At 39.1% G+C, this 18,919-nt stretch overlaps 1 protein-coding gene across 2 annotated transcripts in view; it reads left to right on the top strand.

The window, feature by feature from the left end:
* The first annotated feature begins 202 nt into the window (after positions 1-202).
* ntrk3a (neurotrophic tyrosine kinase, receptor, type 3a) overlaps positions 203-18,919 on the top strand; it is an 80,249-nt gene continuing 61,532 nt past the window's right edge. For both annotated transcript variants that reach the window (XM_085166503.1, XM_085166502.1), the window contains exons 1-2: positions 203-971; positions 17,967-18,041. In XM_085166503.1, the coding sequence (XP_085022629.1) occupies positions 715-971; positions 17,967-18,041 (332 nt within the window). In that variant the 5' untranslated portion in view covers positions 203-714. The remainder of the gene's footprint in view (positions 972-17,966; positions 18,042-18,919) is intronic.

The raw sequence follows: 18,919 nt of genomic DNA, 5'->3' as shown, positions 1-18,919 counted from the left end.
ATAATATAATACACATATGTGTCTGATAATCACGAACTCGGCGTCATATTTATCCCAATTGCTATTTAAACTGTTCTTTACTGTAACTCAGCCTGATCAGAGCAGTGTGAATATCTCTCTCTTTCTCTCGCTCGAGTGTGTGCGTGCGCACAAAAGCAAAGCTGACGCGTGTCCACTGCGCTCCTCTGCCCAGCAGGTGGACTCAGAGGATGGGGTCTCTCTCTCTCTCTCTCTCTCGACCCCTGGCGGAAGAAACGCCACGGGGAGCGAGAGAGAAAGAGAGAGAGAGAGAGAGAGAGAGAGAGAGTGTGTGGGAGAGACTGAGAGATGGACAGATGACTCAAAAAGGAGATGAAAAGGAGAAAAATGCTCACCGCGACCGTACACATCAAACAGCGGGAGAATATTCTGGATTTTTCTTATTTTGTCCTCTTTGTTCCATCCAAACGTTGTTGGTGTGACGAGCAGGGAGGGGGGCGTGACTGGCATCATTAAAACCTCTGATACCCCCACAAGCACGCGCACACTCAGACACGCGTGAACACACGGAGGGAGATGTTTACAGCTTTGACCGTTTGGACTCCACCGAGCGGAATAAGGCGAGCGCAGCGTTCACGCGGCTTCAGACTCTGACGGACTGAGTCATTTTCATTTTTAGTCATTTTCATTCTCGTTCGGCTTCAAAGTTGGAATCTGGGACTGAATCGTGACAGCATGGATTTGTTCGGCGCGCGTCGCCTTCTCGGGATCCGGTGCTGCTGGAAGGTTTCCGTTCTGCTCAGCGTTTTCTTTCACAGCTGCCCGAGCTCCTTGTTGGACTGTCCCCCCACCTGCACCTGCTCTCCCACTGAAATCTTCTGCAGTAAGTCCGACAACAGCCAGTTCTTCCCGCTGCTGTCCTTCCAGGGCACCGGGAATGCTGGGAATAATACCGGGAGCATCGAGGATCTTTTCCAGAACATCACCTCCATGTGAGTGCTGCTTCTCTAGATCAAAGCTTTAAGGATATTTAAGAGAAGTTTTGTCCTTTTAATTGGTGAATTTATTATAGTATTTTTTTTTTTTTTTTTTTTTTTTAACAAGTGGACTAAAAACCCACGATAAGATCCAGCTACACAAATGAGTGATGGTTCCTCGGTTGGGGCAAAAAGGCGAGATTCCTGGTTCAAACAGTTCTGGTGTTTTTCTTTTCATAAAATAAAATTGAAATCACAGTTGTTCAAAAAATGTGAACTTTTTGAAAATCTGGCAAATTTTAAATATAATACTTAAAATATATATAAAAATTTTTTTTAAAATAAAATAAAATGATTCTTATTCTTGTTAATGATACTATTAATAAATATTACTATGAATAACAGCAACATCAATAATGATCCAGATGACTCAGGGATCCAGGCTCAGAATACCTAAGAATGATTATGCAAATAAATGTCCCACTTGACTCAAATAATAAATGTACCTGCTTTATTCAGGACTTTATAATGAACCATCTTAAAGATCCTCTTAAACATTTTTGAGAAACGTCAGTCTTCTCCAAAACTTCCCTTCATCTGTGCACATGTGCAGTGTAAGGTTCCTCACTTTCGGGAACTTTACACTGTGATTAATGGTGATGGTAAAACCCCATCAGAACAAGCAGAGCTGGCAGGTCTGGAGTTACTTAAAAAAAATTACATTCTGTTATTCATTTCTTGTAAAATAAATGAGTAATCTAACCGTAAAATAATTGAGCAGGTCTAAAAAGATTAGAATGATGATGAATATGGTTTATCTCACATGAGGAGGCTTGATCTTTGTCTGTGTTTAGGGTAATATACAGGTCTTTGGTATGCCACAAGTGTTCAAATTCCGAATTCTGAACTGATCTAAAAGATGTGAATGAATCAATTTATATAGGAAATGGAAATCTGAAATGCATGAATATATTTGATACTTTTAAACATAGCCATCTGTTGATGGAAAGTGTGGCTCTCCCTTAGCTGTTCCTGCATAACATTGCTAAATGCCATGGTTTTATACACTAGGAAACAGTCCAGCGTGAGAGATAATAGGTCCAGATATTTCCAAATAGCTTTTTTATTGCATTATAAGAATAGTCATGACTCAGATACTAAGGAAATTTTAGTGCAGAAGTCTGTTTCTTTAAGATGAAGAGCCAACCAGCCATCCAGATAGCCATGAAAAATGTTATCTGGGCAGATACTGAAAACTGACCACATCAGACCACAAGTGAATTTTTCTCAAAAACTTTCTTCTTGCTTTGGAAGAAAGTGGCAAACAGTCAGTTCAGTTCAGTTCAGTTCATTTTTATTTCAAACATTTCAAACATGAGCCTTCACAATCATTACAATATATTATTCCATTATTTGTTTGAAAAGGAGTAGGTAGAAGTATTTACTTATTTGTCCCTACCCCCTCAAGTTTTACCTCTCATTCAAATTTTTTTTTTTTTTTTAGTCTTAAATTAAACAAACAACATATGAAACAAAAGTAAAGCAAAACAAAACAAAACATACATAAATCAAAAACAAGAAATTAGCAATCCCCACCACAGTATAGTTTCTTTTATATGCAAAATACAGAAGGTGTATATTTGCAGATACACAAATTATGGAAAAACAAACAACCAAAACAAAACAAACAAACAAAAAACCCCAAAAAAGAACCACAACACCATTACCAGCAACATTACCGTCCTGGGTTAACCCCGTTTTCTTCATTGTTATACTTATTTAAAATCAAGTTTTTATATTTTACTTTAAACTGTTTTATGTTTTTACTGTCTTTTATTTCTTCTGTTAGACTGTTCCATAATTTAACTCCTGCAATTGAGATAGACATCGTTCTTAAAGTTGTTCTAGCACTTTGTATTTTTAAATTCCATTTCCCTCTTAAGTTATACCCACCTTCTCTTTCTATGAACAATTTACAGATTTCTTTTGGAAGCAATTTTTTTCTTACTTTATACATAAAGTCCTCAGTATATCATAAGGTTTTAATATAACTAAATTTATATTCATTTCTTTGGTGAGGAAATGTTGTGGGATGGGGCAACTGGAGGCAGTTCAGGTTGTCTGCTAATCAGAAAGTCAGTGCTTCAATCCGGCTTCTTCAGTCCGCAATTCAAGGTGTCTTTTAGCGAGATACTGACCTCTAAATATTTTGAATACGTCAAATAGAGTGAGAGTGTGTGTGAGATTGTTAAAAAGATCTTAAAGGCATTGACTAAATAATAATAATAATAATAATAATAATAATAATAATAATGGATTGCATTTAAATAGCGCTTTTCGAGACCCTCAAAGCACTTTACAATTCCACTATTCATTCACTCTCGCATTCACACTGGTGGAGGCAAGCTACAGTTGTAGCCACAGCTGCCCTGGGGCAGACTGACAGAAGCGAGGCTGCCATATCGCGCCATCGGCCCCTCTGGCCAACACCAATAGGCCGTAGGTGAAGTGTCTTACCCAAGGACACAATGACCGAGATGTGTGTGTGAGTGGGTTAATGTGGCCTTTTGTATAAATAAATAAATGTAGCACTCTGTCTAAGTTTAGGGATAGTGTTTAGTTACTGGTCTGTGACTAAACCAAAGTCCAGTCTTCTTCTGAGCCTGTAGTCTCTTGTTCAATATTGCTCATGCTCTTCTTGGTCGCCTGCGTAGTTCAGCATATGTCATGGCTGCATTTGTCAGATCACACTGACTTTCGCTGTACAGTATGTTTCCTTACTGTGAATCAATCAGTGACCTTGCCCAGGAGGTAGAGCAGATCATCCATTAGCTGGAAGGGTGGTGCTTTAAATCCTAAGTCATTAAATCAAATATATGTTGAAATGTCCGTGGGTGACATACTGAAACTCAAAATGGTGTGGTCAAAGTCCTCTAAGGGTGAGTGTGGTTGTAGTGTAGTGTAGTGTCGGGGTTAGTATATAAATGGCCATCATTTTCCTGATGCTCTGATAATTCCTTCCTCATTAACTACAGATTGGTTTTATCTGAGAAGATGTGGTGTCCAAAGACATGCAGCTTGTGGGGATAGGTTAATTGGAAAATCCAAATTGCCATTAGGAGTGAATGTGAGCATGAATGGTTGTCTGTCTCTGTGTGTTGGCCCTGCGACAGACTGGCGACCTGTCCAGGGTGTACCCCGCCTCTCGCCCTACGACAGCTGGGATAGGCTCCAGTGCCCCCCCGCGACCCTGAAAAGGAGAAGCGGAAGCGAATGGATGGCTGGATGGAAGATGTGGTGTCTTCTCTCCTTGTCATATTCTTCCAGAGCCTCTTTGAGAACGTGGGTCATGCTGAGTGGACATCCTGCTTTGGGAGTGGCACTGCAGTCACTTTGATCAGAAGATCCAGATCATTACTGCCTCTTGTCTCCTGTAGTTGTCAGGAGTGCATCTGCTGCAGCACTGACAGTTTATATTAGAGCTTCGCTATAAACCCTTTCCTTTTAATATAAAGTCCACTCTAGTATTAGGCAATCGTAAAGTTTATGTGGACAGTCCTAATCTCAGTGACCACTCAAAGTGATTTTAAACTACAAAACCTCCCCCCGCCATTCACACATACACATGTGCTCAAGGGCTCAGTGATAATGCACATACACATACACGCGTGCACCCAGGCTGTGGTCCATCATGTTGTTGTTGTGGACTGAAGTGGACCTGACTGTTACAGCATCTGTAGGTTCTTTGTTTTATACTCTCTTATGTAGCCAACAAAACACACATCTTGTACACACACTACAGTAAAACACACAGTAATTAATAAGAACGGGAAGAGTTTGCAAACTGTGGCCAGTCTACAACAAGATGGCAGAACACATTGCTGCACGCACAGATTATTTTGTGAGTAAAAAAACCTCACTTCATTATTAACCTGGTTTTCTGAAAAATTATTACTGATCAAAGGAGCTGCTGAACATCGAATTCCCTCCTGCTTCTCCAACACTGATCGCTACACCCAGAAAAATAAGAGAACCGTGTAAAAAAGCAGTTTTACTTGCAATAATAATAATAATAATAATAATAATAATAATAATAATAATAATAATAGCCATGAAGCCTAAGCAGAATAAGTGAAGCATGTGTAGTGTCAGATGTCAGCTCCATTGTTCCGTGTGCTCATCAGCACAATAGTGAAAAACTGGTTGAAAAACACAGGATTGGTTTCAGTTGCGTATCCCACATAGTTAAGTGAGGGGTTGAGTTTTAACATGTAATAATATGAGATAAAGTGTGTGTAAGTACAGGAAATAAAGTTTATTTGAAGTCATGTCATGATATTAACGTGAATAAAAGCATCTTTTCATTTCTGAAAGGAGCTTCGTTTAACTACAAGACCACCAGCATATCCTGGGTGGTTACGGTAACTTGATTAATAAAATGCTCAAATTGGCACAAATCATTATGAATAATTGTATTTATTGTGTAAGAATGTTCCTTTTAGTAGGTTTGGGTTATCTTTAATTTGAAGTAAATTCACGATTTAATATATTTGGCTTTGAATTTAATTTTTTGGGGGGATAATTTTTACTTTGGATTTTTGTCTATTTAATTTTAAGTTTAATTTCAGAGAAAAGTATTTAAGGTTTAATAGAATTCGTTGCCACTAAATTATCATGGTTTCTGGCACTTTTCCCCCTTTAGCAGACATTGTTTAAAGTTAAAAGAAATTCAGTGGATATATATAGTAGATTTCTGAAATTTATGATGATGGAAAAGTGCCAGGAAAATCGACCAAAGACTAATTTAAAATCATTAATCATTTGCTGTGAACAAACCAACATGCTGACTTTAAGAGCTGTATTCATTAAACAGTCATGCTGACAATAAACATGTGACTGTGTCCTCTTTTTCATGTCTTTATGTATTTAACTGAGCTGTTTTTGAAAGACATTATGACACAACATCAATACCTGAGGATCAATACTGTGCTGACATCAATATTAAAATGCTGTCATTTATGACCATGAAGATAAAGTCAATAAGTTCTTCACTAATGCACTAACTGAAATTACAGATTACGCAGAGAACAAAGAGATGTCTGATATGTCATGGCAAGTCGGAGAGTAAATAAAGTATCTGTTATCTGGAAAATAGTTTTTTTTAATTGAATTGTGATTTAATAATAATAATGATAATAACAGTAATATCTTGGCATGAGTAGGATGGATTAGGCTTCGAGGACTACAGACTGGAATGTACAATGGGACCCACATAGGGAGTACAGTTTAAATGTATCAAATTCTGTGAACATACCATCTTACCAACCATGGCTGTAAGACCATTTAAAACAATTTTAAAAAAAACACAAAAAAACTATAATTTAAGATATTATTATTATTATTATTATTATTATTATTATTATTATTATTATTATTTTAAGAAGAAAACCTGAATTTCTGAGGATGGGGACAAACTGAGGAGAGCATAGTACGACCTAAGGGTGAAACTGAGGACTCCTGCAAGAGGAAGCTGAACAGTATGAGCAGAACAGTGTGAGGGATGTGTGGAGTGAAATGAAGAAAATCACTGGTTTTAAGGTGACGGACAATAACCGGCACCAGCAATCGGCAAGGAAACCTGAAGGGAGCAGAAAAGCTGAACAATTTTTAAAACACTTTTGGTTCACAGCCCTCTGCTGCTTTTCCCCACAACACACTCTACACACTATGGCCCTTACACACATTCATTGCCTTCAGGGGTATTAAAAAAATTAGGCTAGATTAATGCTTGCCATGCCAACCCAGTACACACTCACAAAGGATAGTCTCTGTCTCCAGATATTCACTTCCTGATTGAATAAAGTTTTAAAAAAAAGAAGTGGATTAGCAGACTCTGTTTCCTAAGTACACTGAGCTCCTTTAATGTAAAAAACATGGCTATTTCCTGTCAGTCAGTTGTGGTGTGTACACAGTGTACTCACCAACAGACTAATAAACTGACCAGGACAGCTTTTCTGTGATTGATTGCAAACTGGAGACTTCTGAAGTTGTGGTGTAAAGGAGGTCACTGAACAAACTGTTATGCATAGATAGTTCTGATCACTACCAAATAGTTTTACTATTGTACACCATGTTTTCTTATTTATTTATTTATTTATTAAATTTTTATTATTGTTTTAAGGTTAAGTCAAGTAAAATAAACGAAGCCATAAAAATGACCTGAATTCGCTCTTCTTGGAAAACTGTCTTACATTAATAGGAGCAAAAAGAGTTCTGACAGTGTTGTATCTCCTGGATGATGTGGATTTAGTGTGTGTGTTTCTGCATATTTAAGTGTGTAAGTGAATGAGTTTGTGTCTGTACGCCTTTAAAGGAGTATGTGGCGGCTGCAATAAACAAAGGCAGCATCTCAGCATTCTGAAGTCTGCCCGGTGTTTTAATGCAACATTTTTGTGCTGAAAACAGACATTATGTTGGTGTAGATGTTAATAATTAATGTTAATAATAGCTAAGTGTCCAACCCAACAGCCCTGAGTCAGTGGCCCAGAGTTTTACTGATCCATGTAGAATTTTATTGGCCTGTGGAAAAAAAGCTTTTATTTTTGAATTTTTAAAATATTAAAACAATTTAATAAACGTGATATTTATATTATTATACCTTATATCTGAAAAATGTTTCAAAAGCTTTGAAATAAATATGGTCTAGTACACCCAATGCTGCCGTTTATACTCACTCCTCCTTGTTCTGCTGGCAGGTATCGCTGCCATGTAAAATGCAATTAAGCATGCAAGCTGCCCAATTTAAATATTTTATTAGACTAAAATTAACAGTTCTGTATATTTTACTGTAACTTCTGTAGCTTTACTGTAGATTTTTGCTGTGTATAACAAATGAAGTTCACTTTCACATTACTTCACATTAGAGCTTATTAAACAGGTGGTTTGATGAAGCTAGCTTTTTCCAAGTAAACATTTTGATGGTGATAGCTGTGCTGCTCATTGGGGAAAAAACTTTTCTTTCACTCCGCCTGAAGTGACTGTCTCAGTAACAGCTCCGCGTCTTTGCTCTTTACGGGGTGTGTGCAGACACACTCTGGCTCCATGTTCAACTATGACGGCATGATTGTGTCACTGCTGCCGTTTATCTGTGTTATCCATCTTTTTGTTTAAAAACTGGGGGCTGCATGGGCCTAATGTTGTCAGACTTTTTATTCACACACTGCTCCTTGATGCATGTCTAATGCACATCTCTTTTTAGTTGCAATGGAAAATGAAATGATTGCATTCACATGATGATATAGAGCTGTCCGTTTAACAAAACACCAAAGCAAAAACATTGTGTTGAGGATTCTTTATAATTGAGTATTTCCAATTACTCGATAAACGGTTGCAGTCCTATATAGTTCTAATTCACATTTTGTTGCTGACCCTTGTGCTGCTGTAATGTGAATATCCCCAATATCCCCATTGTGGGATTAATGTCTAAAAAAGTCAAGTCAAGTCAAGTCTATATATAATGGCTGCAGTAACCACTGCAGTCTCAAAGTGAGATGGAAGGAGGTGATTCAAATATATTACGTAAAAAAAGGTAAATGCCATCCATCTATTTTCTTTCGCTTATCCAGAAGCAGTTTGTGATGCCCAAATCTCCCTCTCCCCAGCCATCTCCTCCAACTTATCTGGGGTAACACCTAGGCTTTCCCAGGACAGCCGAGATATGTAATATCTCCATGGTGTCCTGAGGCTGTCCCAGGACACCATGGAGTCCTCAATCCAGGTTGGTCCTTTCAAATTCTCCTCCCTCCAGTTAGCTGGGGATTCCAAATTGGCACCAGCCTGCATTCTGTGTACCTATGGAGAAACGGAAAACAAAGGCAGGGAGAAAACAAACAGTCTGCAAGACATATGCCCTTACAAGTCCAAGCAAGATGAGATCAAGATCATAGGGCACATGACAGTGCATCAGCCAAGACTCAGCCTGTACAAGTTCGTTGGGCTATGGGTGGACAAAAAACTGAACTGGTCATGCAACACACTGCACCTGTATAAAAAAGGCCAAAGCAGACTGTACTCCCTCAGGAGACTGAACTACTGCAGGAAGCTCCTGAGGATGTTTTACCAGTTAGTGGTTGCCGGAGTACTATTCTATGTTGTGGTTTACTGGGGGAGCAGCACAGCAAAGGACTCATCCAGGCTGGAAAAACTAATCAGGAAGCCTGGCTCTGTGGTTGGCATGAAGCTGTTTCTCTGGTGACAGTGGCAGAGCAGACGACATTAAAGAAACTGCAGGACATTATGGAGAAAGCCGGGCACCCTCTGCATATGGTCATAAACAACCAGAGGAGTCTGCCCAGCAACAGGTTGCTTCTCCTAAAGTCTTGGACCAACAGACTTAAAAACTGCTTTGTCCCATCAAATTGACACCATCAAATTGTTTAACTCTTCGCTGGAGGGGAGATGGAGGGGAAACAGGAGGACAAAGGAGGGTGGGAACAACCTCTTGAAAGTAGCAAGGTGGTCAGCCCAATGATTGAAGTGCACGATGACCTCATAAAGATATACTCTGCAGTTTGGCACATCACACAGTGCTTTGTTTACAAGCTTGCCAATATCCTTTCAATATGTCAAGTTTACTGATATATGTGGCAGGTCCAATGTCATCAATGCAGTCAAGTGACATTTTGCCCGAGCTTGTGCCAATAGGTTCTTGTATGGATATAGTGACTTGATTAGTACTAAATTTGGAATCATGTGGTAATAATAGGCAAGAATTTTCTCACCAGCAGCTCTTAGAAGCCTGTGTGGAGGGTTGCTGAAAACCAGCACTGGACAGCTCTGCTGACAGTGTTTCCTCTTGCTAAATTCAAAGTAATTTTAGAGAACAGCTGATCCCAGGCTTTGTGGGTGTGTAGTGGTTGCCGTGACTACCCTGGCTTCAGCGCTTGGAATTTGTTTGGACCACAAGCCTTTTAAATTTAATTTTAAGTCGGACCACAATGCTGTATGTAATCTTGTGAAAATATTTCAAAAGTAGTGAAATAAACAAATTTGCCTTGTTTGGGGATTTGTGTTCAGTTGTATGGGTGGATTCTTGAATCTTAAGACTTTTTAGTGAAAACACTATGTTAAGTGATCTTGATGACCATGTTATCATGACTCGTACAATTGAATGCCACAACTAAAAACATATACTGTGGCCTATAACTTTTCTCGAGATTATGTGATGGAGATGTATCTGAGAATGCAAATGGGTATTAAATGGTCTTCAAAATGACTGTGATATTCAATTTGCAGCAGTGTGATAATAGATAAGATAAGATAGATCTTTATTGTCACTGTTACCAGAACAATGAACACAGTTTGGCATCTCTCCATTGGCAGCTTGTAGGTTTTTACATTCACATTCTTCAGATAAGAGAATAGTATAAATAAAGATAAAATAAGTGCAAGTTACAGTCCAGAGAATTCATGCATGTTATTTGTAGCTCCTGTCTTATGTCTTGCCCTGTCTATCCAGGCAGCACTTTTGCCTAAAATAGACAAAGTATTTCCAGGAGTAAGAACATGACTATTGTGAGCTAAATGCAAAAAGAGGCAACTTCAGATAATGTTCTAGAATAGTTTCCTCTAATAGTCATGTGTGAAAAGACCTTTAGAGTCTTGTTAAGCTGGTGAAGTCGGATGAAGTCTAAACAAAATCTTTAAATTAATACTCAAAGCAAATGTATCTTTCTTTAGCATACTGATGACCATTTACATTTACCTTTACCATTTACTGTGTTTTGAACATTTGTCTTCTTCTCTTCAACCCATAATTTAGAGCTTTTTAATTATTAATGGAAATTATTGATTTAAGTCATTAATCCCCTCTTCTGCTTTTTTCCGCTTCTGCTTCTACCCATATTTTGGTGTCAATCGGGATGAAGTTTTTTAACTTTGTGAGTCAGGACTACAGCGATGGTGGATGATATACTCTGAGATGTTTCATTGGTAATTGATATCTAATGCTAAGAAAAGACCGCTGCCATTTTATATCACTTTATTAGTGATGGGATTTCCAGCTCTTTTTAGAGAACCGGCTCTTTCGGCTCCCATCCGGCTCCCATCCGGCTCTTCAGGTTGTTTTGTTGCTTTAATTAATTAATTATTAACAACAATATAAAATTATGCACAAAATGAATTACTAATGTAAAAAATGTGGTTTTATTTATGTCTGTGAAGGTTCTCAGTCATCCAGGTCATCGTAGTCAAAGGAGCTTGCAAAGAAAAGCGTCTGGACTTCTTTAAGTTACTTGAAGACGTTTCACCTCTCATCCGAGAGGCTTCTTCAGTTCTAAGGTCAAATGGTGGAGAGTCCCAGATATAAACCTAGTGGGAGTGTCCCCCCACAGAGGGACAAAAGGACCCCCTGATGATCCTCTAATCGCCTGAGCCAAGGTGTGGAACTGGGTGTGGGTCCCAATCAGCCAGAGTTTCGGGTGAGTTCATTGTGAAACCTGGCCCCACCTTATCATGCGAATTCCTGAGGTCAGATGGCCCAGGATGTGAGTGGGCGTTAAGGCGTCTGGGAAGGGATCTCAAAACTGGATTATAGATGGCAGAGAGTTGGTGTCATAAACCACCGCCTCTGTTCAAAGATGGTCACTCACAGTGGACATAGATGGCTTCTTTCACTCCTCTTTCAAACCATCTGTCCTCTCTGTCCAAAATATGAACATTGGCATCCTCGAAAGAGTGTCCTTTATCCTTAAGATGCAGATGGACAGCTGAATCTTGTCCAGTGGAGGTGGCTCTTCTGTGTTGTGCCATGCGCTTGTGAAGTGGCCGTTTGGTCTCTCCAATGTAGAGGTCTGGGCATTCCTCGCTGCACTGTACGGCATACACCACATTGTTAAGTCTGTGTTTTGGCGTTTTGTCTTTCGGGTGAACCAGTTTTTGTCTGAGTGTGTTGCTGGGTCTGAAGTACACCGGGATGTCATGCTTGGAGAAAAGTAAGTCTTCAAGTAACTTAAAGAAGTCCAGACGCTTTTCTTTGCAAGCTCCTTTGACTGGTTTTATTTATATATGTTTATATATAAATACATACGGTGGCCCCTAGAGACAAAGCACGTACAAACTCCGTACTTCGGAGTTTGTACGTGCTTTGTCTCCCATATAAGATGGGATCACTGTGCATGTTTCTGATGGAAATGAAAGACACACTGATGTATTACATATTATGTAAACAGACTGATTTTTTTTTGCTAAATTAGCTCTAACAGGACAGAGGTAATGCAAACATATAACATCCTTGTGAAACATGATATAGAGATAGATTAACTTACCTTAAAATTCATACATGATATCAACATCTATAATATGTACACTATATTGCATTTATCTTAACATGAGTTGGCATCTTATTCTTAATCCATTGGGTTTAAAAGGATGTCAGCCCACCCTTTGCAGCTATAGGTTTAATTCTTCTGGGAAGGCTTTCCACAATGGTTTAGGAGTGTGTTTATGGGACTTTTTGGCCTTTCTTTCATAAACATATTCGTGAGATCAGACAGTGATGTTAGACGAGAAGGCCTGGCTCACAGTATCCACTCGAATTCATCACAAAGTTGTTCTATAGGGTTGAGGTTAGGACTCTGTGCAGGTCAGTCAAGTTCTTGCACACCAAACTGACTCATATGTTTATGGGCCTTGCTTTATACACTGGTGTGCAGTCATGCTGGAACATGAATGAGCCATTCCCAAACTGTTCCCACAAAGTTGGGAGCCTGACATTGTCCAAAATGTCCTGGTATGCTAAAGCATTAAGAGTTCCATACACTGCTAGTAGGGAGGTGAACTCCTGAAAAACATCCCTCACACCATAATTCCACCTCCACCAAACTTTTAACTTGAGACATTGGGGTTAGTATCTTGCCCTAGGATATTTGTCATGCAGACTGGAGTAGCCAGGGATCGATAGTAGATGACTTCTAGTCGTCATTACTTTTTCCTTAAGTTCACTGATGAGCACTGAGTGTTTTAATTTTTTAGAATATGGCTTAATCATTTATTTCTTACAGTTTAAGCACAGAGAGTCATGCTGACAGATTTAATTCACCGACTACAGCAGCATCCTTTTTATGATTTAGAAAAAAAATAGACATACTCGTGCAGTTATTTCTTATTCTGAGATATCACGGGGATTAAATGTGTAATTGAAGTTTAAAATGACAGACAGGGAAGTTTCCGATCTTTCCCAGCTGGCACTGTATGGATGATCAAAATCTGACGGTACCTGTCTGTGTATATAATTACATCAATTTTCACAACGCTGGCGGAAATTCAGCCCAAAAAAATGTCAGCGCCTCCATCGTGTTTTACAGATGGCTACAGACTCATTGTTCTACCTTTCTTTTGAACACCTCCGTACTAAATAACAAATAAAATTTTTGAACCAAAAATTGAGAAGTATTTTTGAGATGTATATGCTTATTTGTATATTTTGCACTTTATTTATGCTGATATGTGTGAATAAATAACAATTCCACAATTTTAAAAAATCTCTGCCCTGTTTGACCCATTCAGCAAAAATCATGGTTATGATATGGCATGATTCAGCTTTCTAACAGGAAATAAAGGTATATTTAATGTATCAGTGTACACTTTATTTTATCACAAACATACAATTGATCACAGCTTGTAAGTGTTCTTTTTAAAGTCATGTTAAATACAATTTTCTTGAGTTTTTACTAAAGCTCGCTATTTGAATTCAATTTCACTACTGTAAATTTAGAATTAAAAATATTTCATATTATAATACAATAAATGTAATGTTGACCATATTATATTAGCTAATGTAGTATATAATACAACTGTTGTTTACTAGATAATACTAAAATAATAATAATAATGGATTGCATTTTATATAGCGCTTTTCGAGACCCTCAAAGCGCTTTACAATTCCACTATTCATTCACTCTCACGTTCACACACTGGTGGAGGCAGCTACAGTTGTAGCCACAGCTGCCCTGGGGCAGACTGACAGAAGCAAGGCTGCCATATCGCGCCATCAGCCCCTCTGGCCATCACCAGTAGGCAGTAGGTGAAGTGTCTTGCCCAAGGACACAACGACCGAGCCTGTCCGAGCCGGGGCTCGAACCGGCAACCTTCCGTTTACAAGACGAACACCCAACTCTTGAGCCACAATCGCCCAAAATGACTGTTGTAGCCTAATAATCATGATTTTTCAGTCCACCCCCCCAAAGCTTTTGCTGTGCAATTCCTGGGCAGGGAGCAAGCTCACACTATCTATGTCCCAGGAAACACCTGGCACTGGTCTTTCTGCGAGTTTCATCCTTCTACACCCTAACAGTCGGCAGATAACATAGTTAAGCAGCCTACAGCAGATCATATTGACACATATGTCCTTCACCTAAGACAGGGGTAGGCAACTCCAGGCCTCGAGTGCCGGTGTCCTGCAGGTTTTAGATCGCACCCTGGGTTAACACACCTGAATCAAATGATTAGTTCATTACCAGGCCTCTGGAGAACTTCAAGAAATGCTGAGTCATTTAGCCCTTTAAATCAGCTGTGATGGATCATGGACACATCTAAAACCTCCAGGACACCGGCACTCGGGGCCTGGAGTTGCCTACCCCTGACCTAAGAGATAAAAGAAAATACAAACTTCTACAGTGAAATTCTAAGCACCTAAATCTAAACATGAGAATAAACTAGAAATTTTCCATCAAAATATTTCAAGGTCACTTTAAAGGTAGAAAGCTTTTTAGGGTTTTTTTAAGGTGACATCACCCATGTTTTAACAGTTTAACAAAACATAAAAAAACCCCACTAAGACATATAAAACAAATGCTTCTATGAATGGGTGTGGACTGGAATGAGGCATGTTATATAAAGCACTCTGCATGCTCAAGTACAGTAAGCACTGTAAAAGAATCGGTCCATTTACAGACATCCTAAGTTGACTGTTCTGTGCATACACCACATTGGTTCATTACTTGAGTTAGGTGCTTTTTTATGCTTGGGTGATTCAGAGGTCAATGATAAATGAATTACACAATAAGAAACTGAGTGAAATAATAATAAAGTGAGTGAAAAGTCCAAAGAAAAACTTTGACAGACCTGGAGGACTGTTACTCAAGATCACTTGAATTATTTAATTAAGAGTCTGGCTCCATGTAAGTAAAATACAAAGCAATGGGGATTGCTCAAGACTTTTGCACAACACTGTATGTGCAATAAAAATATGCTTTTTAAAACAATATATTGATATATATTTGTTGTAATTACATCAAATAAGAAGGGAAACGAATAAAGACTTTAACAATAAACTGCTCTTTCAGCTCCACACTTGGCAGTCATCATCCCTACGACCAAAACAGATGACATTCGGTCTGTGAATTTCTTTCCAAATTTGCTTTCCCTCTCTCTACGGCTGTGTCTCTCACACTTTGGAGGCAGAGTGTGTAGGAGGCTGCTGTAACATTGCAGTTCCTTCTGGCAAGCAAACATTGATGGTTTGTTTGTGACTTTTCAAACAGTGCCAAGTTGAGGAAGGAAAGAGGAGAGGGGTAGAAATAGAAAGGAGGACTAGAGAGAGGAGGAGGAGTAAGGACAGGCAGTAGTAGTACTGTTGGGCACAAAAATAGTTGGTTTGAACAATTTCTGTTATATTTAGTAACCTCGAGACTACAGTATGTGCATGCTTTACCTGGGGTTATGTAATAGCACTACTGCTCAAAATGTGGTTGAACACTTTTTTAACTGTCTGCTGTAAATATGCAATATGGAGAGAAATGCTCAGAGATATCTGGACTGGTGTTGTGTCTAGCTGATCAATTTCTAGAGTGCAGTATTCACTGATCTCCACCAAATCTTGAACAAATATTCATCTCTTTAATTAAGTCTGTGTTCAGCATTTTCTCTTTCTATGTGCTATAGCTTTGTAATTACAGGACAACCAAAACTTCTTCTGCAGTTTTACACCTTTATTTCTTAAAATTAAAGCCAAAAACGTCAAACGGACACTTTTCATTAACTAAAGCAGTATTTTTGAATCTTTTGGAAAAACTGAGACAACCAATTGAAATTAAATGTATAAGTAAACTTTAAAATGACAGAAAGCAAAGTTTCACTGGTCCAGTCAGTCTACCATGGTGAGTCTCATCAACACCGGCTTAAATCAGTCTCAGTTCATCTAATATGGTGATACCCATAGGGATATAGAGACTCTGACCCGTTAGATGGAGAGCTGGTCCAGACCTCCTGTACAGGGGTAACTGGGATCTAACCGACTATTTAAGATCAAAGTGGGCTGTATGTGACCTACCATGTAAAATGAGTTTGATATCCCTGCTCTAATGTATTTATACCATGTCATATGGCAATCATCAGTTCAATCACTCTGCTCAAAGTTGTCAAATATTTATTTTGCTACAGCAACGTTAGAATGATCAGTCAACCTAACATATCATACTTCAGTGTCCTTGGACTGTGGCAGGAGGCCAGCATAACTGGAGGAAACCAACTGGGCTACAGGGCTAACTATCTGACATGTTATAGAATAAACTAGGGTGACCATATTTTGATTTCCAAAAAAGAGGACACTTGGCTCAGTCGTGAAGAACTTGCTTAAAGAAACATAAAATCGTCCCCAGCATTTTGACTAGAGACCGGCCCACCAGGTATTATAGGAAAAGCCATAAAGCCTTTGAATGAAAACAAACGCTGTTGTGACAGTGATGTACAGTCTTGTTGGTATATGTATGATTTCTATACATTTTACATCAGATAAAAACTTTGGTTGTAAGATTCAGATAATTATTTGTTAAAAGCCAGACATTTTAAATGAGAATAAGAAAGAAAAGTATTTCTTTGTGTCCCCCTTTCCCTGTTAATGCCCTACCTGGCCCCCTGGCAAAGCTTTGCTAGACCCGCCCCTGCACAGCTATCAGCTGTCAGCTGCTTAGAAAAGGATCCTGGTGTTATTTGTCTCTCAGAAACAGTTCATAACTTCCCTTCAACTCATTCATGTCACCTAAAAGGTAAACCTGTTTCTCCATCACCTGTTCAGCTCTGATGATTCAGTAAGGACATCTCCTGGTTTCATCTTCATGTTTCCCTCTCACCACATATCCAAACTGACATCATGACCAGCAGCTTTTACAGCTGTGGCTCCAGCAAACATCAGCTGTACTAGAAATTAATATTAAATAAATTCTAACAACAGCTGATCAAGCTTAAACGTGCTGCTGTTGTTTAGCGCGCCATTCGCTGGTTTCCTATTTCTGGTGCAAAGTGGGCGATAAACAAGAGAGAAAAGCCGATCAGCTGATCATTGATCAGTTTCATGATTGAAGGAGCAACAGGAGAGAGAGGGGGAGAGAACGAGAGGAGAAGCTGCAGCTGTGCAGCGTAAAGAAGCAGAATAACTCCAGCTTTGTCTTCTTCTATTCTAGCTGAAGTCCGGGACAAACTGTTCCCCCTCTTGCCTCCCCTTTCCCTCACCCACCTGCTGGCCTCTGTGGAAGCTCCGCCACAGCCACCACCAAACAACTGAGTTATTTTTACACATCGGCCAGCATCTGGCCAATCCACCACCTTTCATTGTTTATACGTTACAAAAAAAAACCCATCGGCCCATAAAACGAAAAATCACCATCAGATGGCCAGTCCAGCTATGGTCAGTACGAGGGAAATTTCTTTTGCAGTTCGTCTGAAAGATGGACTTGTGCTTTGGGATCTTTTAAACATCATTAGGTGCGTTGCTACGCGCTGTCTGTCCTGTCTGTGAGCGCAGAACAAGTGCTCACAAAGCAGCAGTTTGGGGGTGATGTCACACACATTGGTCCTCTGTCAGAATATAGGAAAAGAGGACGGTTGGTCACCCTAGAATAAACAGCCCAACAAATCTGATCCATGAAATAAATTGTTAGATTATTACATATAAGAAATGTGTAACTTGTTACATTATACACCCTACTACAGTGTCTTGCCTGTATTCCTTTACAGACACATCGAGAATTGGACTGGTCTGCAGACCTTGAGGGATTTCGATATGGAGCTCTACACCGGCTTACAGAGGCTGTAAGTAGTAAGGCATTTTCTACAACATGTTATCACTGAAATGCCTGGCCAGTGAAATTTAACTTTATTCTTGGGGATCAGACCAATGCTTTAAAAACACTTGCGCAAAAGCAAATGTTTCCTCTAAAGAGGTTCAAGCAGCCCTGCACACTTCAAAGATCCACTGACCCAAGCATGTGGTTCTAATAATATTTGTACCCAGAGATATCCCAATCTCAGGAAAGAATCTGTTCACAATTCACAGTTTAGTCTACAGCAGATGAAAGGAAGCACCTCAGCATACTTTGGAGCTGGGCCACTTGGGAAGTAAACAATATTGTCCAGTAAAGCTGTTAGCAGTGCTTTGATACATAGTTGTGTGTTGAATTTCAAATCCTGTTTCTTATTAAATATCTTCGATTTGTTTTAATCTTTATGGAGTCCCTTAGTGTTTTCCAGCCTTTCCCTTCTGTGTTGATTCCCCCATGTTTAGTTCTGTGTCTGTTTCCCTCACTTCCTGTTTTATTGTGGTAGCAAAATAATTTGTGGTGCAGATTACGTGCAGAATTCAATGCATGCATGCACACAAATGGCTAGTCTGGAGTTGCCTTTGTCATTTATTTCAAATCTAGGTAAGAGAGGTCGTCGAGGAAAACAGCATTTAACAGTGCATGAATAGGTTGGTTTGCTTTCACCCCAATTGCTGGTGACTTACTTTAACCAGCTTTTCTTTGTTTTTTACTTTTACTATTGTCAAAGCTATTAAGACTTTATTTCACTGATTTCATTCAATTAGATATTTAATTGTAATTAGATTTATTTCCATAAATACAGGTAGACTAATGACATAAACATTCTTTCGCTATCATGGTTTTAGAATTTCCATAGGAAAACTAACT

Source organism: Neolamprologus multifasciatus, chromosome 7 (genome assembly GCF_963576455.1).
Source record: "Neolamprologus multifasciatus chromosome 7, fNeoMul1.2, whole genome shotgun sequence".
In the NCBI taxonomy this organism is placed as follows: Eukaryota; Metazoa; Chordata; class Actinopteri; order Cichliformes; family Cichlidae; genus Neolamprologus; species Neolamprologus multifasciatus.
This window is presented reverse-complemented; position numbering and strand designations above follow the sequence as displayed.